Here is an 8,548-nt window from a genome sequence, read left to right on the forward strand (position 1 = left end):
TCCGGTGGTCCTGCTCCATGCAGCGTTCTGAAAACCTAACTGGCGGGTGTTACAGCAGGGGATCGGGGAGAGACCGTTATGGAACTGGTGGAAGTCACGTTTGAGACTACGTCCATGTTTATAAAGTCTAAAGGTCTCATTTTAATTTTCCCTGAGTTTGATTCAATCTTTTTAACATGTTTCACTTTAATTTTGTGTGAGTTTCTATAATCAGTTTCATTTGAAAGGAACTTTCCATTTGTGTTGGTTTTGGCGCCCCCCTGTGGACAAAGTGATTGTTATGTGTAAGTAATGTTTCCTGACCAAGAATCTCTTCCTGCTTTTTATTGGCAGTGAGAAATCTCACTCAAAGTTAAAACAGGCTTTTTCTTCAGCATGACATCAGTCATCTGTTGGGACACTTACCCACTTTTGAATGGATGCCCGAACAAACATCCTTACTATCTAGGCTGATTAGCGTTTCAGTCTATCCCTCCCACATCTGTCCATCGGTGTATCTATGTTTTGCCATCTCTCCTGATGGTCACATGATCACTCTTTCAAACAGGCCTCTGTCACTATTTGGCACACACAAACAACCTCCTCCACCTCCTCCTCCTCCGCCTTCAGTCGTCTTGAGAGGGGAGTCGATGACATCACATGAGGGGGGCGGGGCACATGTGTCTATAAGTACAGGCCCCCGCTGAGGAGAGGGAAACCTCTGTATGAAGTAGAGCTGAGCTGTAACTGACCTGTGCTGACACCAGGACGCTCTGCACGGCGCACACACTCTCAACTGTGGATACGTTTCTATCCTGGAGCTGAAAAAACCTGACTCCTCTCCACTTTGGACTCTTTGGATTCTTATTTCACAGTTTTTTTATTCTTCTTTGAGGTTTTTACTTTGTTGTTAGTCTGCTGTATTCAGGATGCTGAGCCCTGTTACTTTGCAGCACATCATTTCCTCCCTGTTTGTGCTCTGCAGCGCTGCAGTGATGGTGAGTTACTGTCATGTTGTTCTTTTTCTCTTTGTGAAACTTCATCCAACTTAAGTGATATAACTGGATGAATTAACAGACCCTGACCTTTGACCCCCGCTCCTCAGGCAGAGGGAGAGTGCCCAGCAGAGTGCTCCTGCGCCCCCTCACCCCTGCAGTGTCCGCCAGGTGTCAGCTGGGTGACAGATCACTGTGGCTGCTGTAGAGTTTGTGCAAGGCAGTTCAATGAGGACTGCAGCGCCTCTGAACCCTGCGACCACATCAAGGGGCTAGGCTGCCACCTGGGGGCCGGAGGAGACCCAGAGAGAGGGCTGTGTCGAGGTGAGACTGAGCTGAGAGACATTTATTTAGAGATGTGATGACAACAACACAGCTCTGGGTTTAAACATGATACGGGCTGGTTAGTTTTAGATGTTGTGAGCTGCAAAATAAATTAAAAAGTGGTCAAATAGAAACACCAAAAAACAATATCAGGTTATTTTGGGAACAAGCACAGATAGAGAATGAGGTCAAGTTAAAAAACTTCAATAATGAGAATAACGCCAAACTTTAAGGATTTCTGCAGAATGAGAAAATAGTAATCTAAGAATCTGAGGAGGAAGATTGAAATGTTTTTCTGCAAGAAATTATTCTCATTTTCAGCCTTTGTAACACACATTATACATATTAGGTTGATTTTTATCAAACAGAGATTTGGAGGGATTTATTTTCAAGATTTTAACCTTATCCCAAAGTAAAAACAAAACCTCCCTCCTCTGATCACTTTGATCCAGTCTTTTAATTCCCTTTTGACATTTAATTTGATTTAATTAACCAACATAACGCTTAATGTTTTGAATTTAGTCATTGAATTTTGACTTCATTCACAAAATGAGCAATTGACTGGCACCACTATGTAAAAGTCTTCTTTCTTTTTTTTAGTGTTTACTTTCTCTGAAATACTGAATAACTGCCTGAAGGCTCTTTATATAAATCAAGTCAGACAGCCACAGAAGGAAAAAAATCCTCGTTTGTCAAGTCATGAGAAATCACATTCATTCAGTTTAGTCTTGAGATTTCAGTGCAGCTGGATTGATAATGTCACTCACTTCCATGAAGGAGGTATAACGATGGCCTCCAGTATAAATCAGAAACCAAATAATGGATCAAAAAGAAAATATTCATTTAAAACAGCATTTTTTATTAAGGGCAAAAAAAGCATGATGAAAAGAGTCGAAGTCACACTTCAAGTGAGAAGAGAAGTGAATACATTACAGAATATGATCAACACAAGATTATTTTCATTAGCCTGAGCAGTTCAGGTTAGAATTAAAAAAAAAAGGTGTGCTTTAATCACTTTTCTAAAGCCGCCACATCAATCCGATTGCATGAAACCTGAGTTACCTTCTTTCCACCGAGTAAAACGTATTTCTTCTGTTTCATGAATGCAAATATTCAAGTCCTCAAAAAGATGGTGCTGGCTAAAACTTGTTTCTTCTATTTTAAAGTCATGAAGACAAAAGAGGAAGCAATTTTGAAACAGACCAAAAAATTGACTACCAGGGTGTGTTGTTTTTCTCATGGCCTCTCTGGGCTTCCATACAGAGCTCCTAAGCCTTTGAGGACTGGTCTTTTGTGGCTTTCAGAACCTCTCTTATGTCAGATAAACTCACCTCCTGACTCATATCAGAGATCATAACAAGAAAATACATTTCCAGGGAGATTTTACTTTGTTGCACAGATTTTGACAAGATTAAACTGCAACACAAAATCCTTTGAAATCCTGTTTAAATTATGTAAAAGCATGCCATCATGAAATATTCCCTCTCACAGAATATATGATTTTACTCAGTTTGAAACCACAGACTGTGTACAATCACAGGTCCTCCTCTGTGCCTGTGTTCGAGGTTCAAAGGTCATCTCACAGCTCTGTTTCCTCCTCCTCTGTGTGTGTTAACAGCTGATGCTCAGGGGTTACCCTGCGAGTTTAATGGACGGGTGTACCAGCACGGTGAGGACTTCCAGCCCGACTGCCACCACCAGTGCACCTGCATGGACCGAGTGGTGGGCTGCATGCCCCTCTGCCCAAATCAAGTCCCCCTCCCCGACTGGCGCTGCTCCTGGCCCAGGTTGGTGAGGCCAGAGGGCGGCTGTTGTGAGGAGTGGGTGTGTGACGACGACAACCACATCAGTGAGGAGCCAGACGAGCTGACACACACCTCCCTGCCAGACAGACAGCCGCTCCACAACCACATCAGTCCCCTGCTGGAGGCCCAGCCCCATCCCCGACACCCAGCTTCCACCGGAGGGGCCACATTCAGAGGTAAACATCTCAACCGTGACTTTCTGAGGCGACCACAAACAACACTAAAGATGGACCCATCTGAAGGAGTTTTTCACGGTGATGTGCAGGAGATGAGCCAAACCTGAGACTGTAAATAAAAGGGAGGCTGGAATGTGCAGCCGGCAAAACAAATATGCGTTCTTTGTGATGGCCTGCAGGGGGCGACTCTACTGGCTGGACTCAGATTTCAGTAGAGGTCTATTAGAAAATAAGGCAGCTTCTCCGCAGATTAATTCACTCAGTAAAAATGTTCCTGATGAGTTTATGGTCTCAATCCTAAATGTTAAGATGGATTAAAATTAGCATGATGTCATTTTTGTTAATTAGGTCTCATTAAGAGGGAAGAGTTTGCTTCCAGACTCAATTCTGCTTCATTTACGTATAAAAATTGGGAAATATGTTTTAAACAACAGAACCGTCACTACCAACATACTCTCACTCAGTTCGAACCGACATTGATCTCCCATCCTTTGTTGTGTTTTGTTGGTCTGAGTTGAAATGTTGGGAAAATGTGCAGAACTATGGACGAACTGAACGCAGGCATAGGGCGCCGTCTGTATGCATGCTACTAGTGTGAGTTAGCAAATTTCTTGTTTAATTATGCCAAACTACACTCTGAGTCAGCAGACGCTCTGACAGTAATTACATTTAGTTTAAGCCAGGTTGTTACGAACCAAAATTTGAAACAACAGCACAACCAAATGAGACGAATAGTCCTAAGGTTTTTATTTTTATATTTTGAAAGCGATGTACCTAGTGTTGAAATTGGGTTCTAGTGATTCAGAGAATGATTTTGGAGATAATTGTAGTTACCCTCAATTATAACAGCAAAATCAAGCGGCAACCTCTGGTCTAAAAATATGAGTCCAATGTGGAACTGCTAAAAACTGCAGTTCATCAAGGATCAGCTTGAGGCTGGCTCTGGAAGTACCGGAAACCACATACACACCAATTCAAAAAAGACGACCTTTACAGCAGAAATAAACATGTTTACAGCCTGGTACAAAAGACGAGTGTCGCCTGGAAGATATTGAGATTACGATTCTTCCAATGAGAGGCCCAGCTGACTTGATTGACAGGCGGGAACACTGTAGCTGTTGGCTAGGAGGCTCAAAACCCGCCTCTTTATGTCACAATCGCTCGACAGTGCAATATGGCTCCCACCGACGATTGGCCTCAAAACAGCGTTTCAGAAAAGGATTGGGGGACATCACGGCTACTACGTCCATTTTTTATACAGTCTATGAGCACAATGCATACCCAGCTAGCATTAGCTGGAACCTTAGCCTCTGTCTCCTCTCCAGCTCCACCCTTACATACAAATATGGTCACTTCTTCCTCCAATGGGCCAAAATACCAAACCCAAGAACAATCACCCACACATTGATGGGTGAAATCATGACTATTTCCATTTCTGTAATTCAGTCTATGGGCCAAATGAATAATGCAGCAGTATGGTCAAATAGTGGTGCATTGGTTAGCACTGTCGCCTCATAGCAAGAGGGTTCTTGATTCAAGTCCCGGGTGGGTTCCCTCTGGGCACTGCAGCTTCCTCCCACAGTCCCACAACATGCTCGTTAGGTTAATTAGTGACTCTTAATTGCTAGTAGTTGTGAGTTTGTAGACCTGTGTAGGGTGTGCCCCACCTCTCAACCAATGATAGCTGCGATAGGCTCCATGATACGAAAAGCACGATTAACTGTTCTTCTGTTTCTGAATACATTTGAAGAAATGATGCTGCGTTTTTCCCTGCTGGAAAATCAGGAATGGAAACTTTTATAATATAAAAAAATTTCAGGCTCAGTTCTGACATTTATTGTGTTTTTCGGCATCTCTTAAAATACAATATATATATATTTCATCTTATCTTGAAGGTAACATTACAAAAAGCTTGAGGTAGAAAATGGAAAAGGTCTTATGGCAGGGTACTCCGTTATGCTCATTAGATTTTTTATATCTATTGGTACAAATTAAAATTTTGATTTAGCATTAACACTACAGTGAACATTATAAAGCTGCTAGGATCGTCCTGATTCATTGAGAAATGTCGACATATTACTATAATTTTCACACTGTGGAGAACAAAAAGTCAACTCACTGACGTCTCTGACCCCTCTCAGTATTTTCATTTCATCCAGAGTTCAAAAATATTCTGACAAGTCTTGTTTTACATATTCATGTTAATATCTACCTGAATGGTTGAAGAGGTTTGTTGTTTTAATACAAACGATATATTTTTGTCACTTTCCCAGAGATCGAGTCGTTCCCCATGCCTGAGGTGTTCCTGAAGTCCGGCTGTGTCCCGCAGACCGCAGAGTGGACCCAGTGCTCCACCACATGTGGGATGGGCATCTCCAGTCGAGTGACCAATGACAACCCAGAGTGTCTGCTGGTCAGAGAAACCAGACTGTGTCAGATCAGGCTCTGTGAGATGCAGCTTCCTGTACCCAACAAGGTATGAAGAAACAGGGGACGGTTCTTTTTTAAAGTGGGATTATCTGGAATGGGATTATCAGAGTTGATTGACCCTGTATGAAAAAGCTGTCAGGAGTACAAATAATTAAGATACCACTGCTGACCAACTGTAGAAAGACAAGTGTAAGCCACCTTAAAGAGTCCCATCTGGGCAAGTCTATGTCAGGATGTTAAACTGTCATCTTTCTGTTTGGCAAAACTTTCCATTAGCACTATATTCCTTAACAGTGAAACAAAATCAGTATTTGTGTGGAGATACAGACATCTGCTGAGACTGTGTTGGAGAGAGGGATAGAGGGAGATGAAGAGAGAGATGATAGTGGGGAGACAGATAGTAGTAGTTGTAGCAGCTGGAGTCTGGCACGTCCACACCAGCAGAGATCCAGAGGAACCTATGAGACAAGGGAGCTCAGGGACTCCAGAAAGGTCTACGGTTAGTAACTTTAATGGGACAGGGAGAGTTAAAGTAAGAGACAGACAGACAGAGGAGAGAGAGGGAAAGACAGGATCCCAGTGTGTCAGTTACCCTAAGTCTAAGCCTATGTCAACATAACTAAGAGCTGGTCCAAGCCTGATCCAGCTCTAACTATAAGCTGTATCAAAAAGGGAAGTTTGAAGCCTAATCTTAAAAGTAGAGAGGGTGTCTGCCTCCCGGACCCTGACTGGCAGATGATTCCAAAGGAGAGGGGCCTGATCACTGAAGGCTTGACCTCCCATACTACTTTTTAGATTTCTTGATAACCTGGAATGCATTAAAAATGGTAAAACTGACCTCCATCCATTACTCCAAAACAAGTGTTTACTTCCCCACAAGAGGACAGACCTAACAAAGCTTGACTATTGACTGTTTTGTTTTATTACTTAATTTTTATTACTTGAGTTTTTCCAAATTTAAGACCCATTTATTATAATTTATTTACAAGACAAAAGGTTTATTTTATTTTAGTATTCTGACAAGGTACGCCAGTGAAGCCTCAGTGTTACTCAAGCTTTTTCTCACAGAATCACAAAACCCCTAAAATCTCCTGATATTTTCAGAGTGGACTGCACATGTGAGCACAAATAACCCAGATACTCATCCAGACTTTACCCGAACTGTTCCTGCCACGCACTCAGTGAATTTTCTGCGTGGAATCAGGGTGGAATACACAGCAGGAAATATTGGGTATAAGCTCATCATCGTGCAAACCGACCTGACAAAGCATGAATTTTAACTTCTTACAAACCTGCATCAGGATCTGAGCATCCTGCAAACCTGTGCGCAGACATTGAACCAGCAAATTGTGTTTATTTGGGATGATAAACACTGTTAAAAGCCAAACTGCAGCAAGCATGTGAGTTGATAGTTCCACCAAAAGTCTTACCAACTGCAGAGAGATGTTCTTTAGCTGACACAGATAGTTAGAAGCTGGACAGTTCTGATGTCAAGCTTCAGCTGACCTTGCAAAAGGTCATCAGACTGAGAAAGGATCAGCATCAGGTAGCAGGAAGCTACTAACCCAGACACAGATCTTGAAGAAGGACTGTAAATTAAGTGAGCCGTGTGCATGATAATTATGAACTCTGACCTGAGGGTGTTTTCACACAGCAAAAATTGCTTAACTCTTGTCTTGATAGCAGCGACATAATTTAGAAAGCTATTTGAAAAAAAAACAAAACAGCTGCATTTTCTTGATTAAATCCATGAGAAAAATTATGATGTCATTTTAACGATAACTCTGTTTCTGTCATCCAGAAGGGGAAGAAATGTCAGAGAACCATCCGCCCCGAGGAGCCGGTCAGAATCACCTTCGCCGGATGTTCGACAGCCGAGCGTTACCGCCCTCGTTCCTGTGGGACTTGCTCTGACGACCGCTGCTGCACACCCTCCGTCACCCGCACCGTGAGGCTCCGCTTCTACTGCGCCGACGGAGAGGGCTTCTACAGAGACGTCATGTGGATCCAGCGCTGCAGCTGCAGTACGAGCTGTCACAATCAGGTGCTTCGTGGGTCCTCCATCTACTATGCCAATCTCCACAACGACATCCACACCTTCAGGCACTGAGGAGGACTCATCATGCCCTGCATGGGCCTCTCAAGACTCTGCACCTTCCCCCTCACCTGAACCCCCCACCTTTCTGTCTGTCAGCTTGATGAGCTCCTGCTAAAAACCCTCCAGGACCAGACAATAGGTTTGCTTGCACTTTAAGCTTTCTGTCACGATGACGTCACAGTCTGTTGGCAGCACTGAGGACGACACGCTGTCAGCAGAAAGCTTTCACAGAAACTTTTTTTATTTATTTCTAACTTTGAAGAGATGGTTTGTGAAACAGAGCGATGGTTGTTTAAACCAGTAACAGAGAACATTAATGAAAAGTGATGAAGACGATGGAGAAACTGACTGACCGAGGAAGAACTAGCAGACATATTCATTTGTGATTATTACGACTGTTTGTTCTTAAACACCATAAAATGTTTCCTACACATGTAGTGATTGTGAAATGTGTGTGTGTGTGCCCTCGTGTGTGTGTATGAGACTGATTCTGCTCCTACAGTTTATAGGTTAAAGTGTATATAGACTTCACTCTTAGTCGTGGAGTGGTAAATTCTAGGATCACCTCATTTTTCGGGGTGTGATTTATATTATTTGTTGTGTTTGTGTCCTTCATAGTGTACATACAATGCTTTATTTTTAGGGATGAAATGATGCTTTTTATATTAAAGTCATGTTACACGTGTTCATTGGATTTTTCATCTATTTACTCCTGTACGTTGAATAAAAACTTTAATGTCA

The 8,548-nt window shown here is 42.6% G+C and overlaps 1 protein-coding gene across 1 annotated transcript; it reads left to right on the top strand.

Moving 5' to 3' along the window:
• Positions 1-714: 714 nt before the first annotated feature.
• Positions 715-8,548, top strand: ccn1l2 (cellular communication network factor 1, like 2). The gene is made up of 5 exons (XM_034691258.1): positions 715-977; positions 1,085-1,298; positions 2,917-3,279; positions 5,553-5,755; positions 7,511-8,548. Exons 1-5 carry the CDS (start codon positions 909-911, stop codon positions 7,817-7,819), a joined length of 1,158 nt encoding a protein of 385 aa, XP_034547149.1. The 5' UTR covers positions 715-908; the 3' UTR covers positions 7,820-8,548.

Source organism: Notolabrus celidotus, chromosome 9 (assembly GCF_009762535.1).
Source record: "Notolabrus celidotus isolate fNotCel1 chromosome 9, fNotCel1.pri, whole genome shotgun sequence".
NCBI lineage: Eukaryota > Metazoa > Chordata > Actinopteri > Labriformes > Labridae > Notolabrus > Notolabrus celidotus.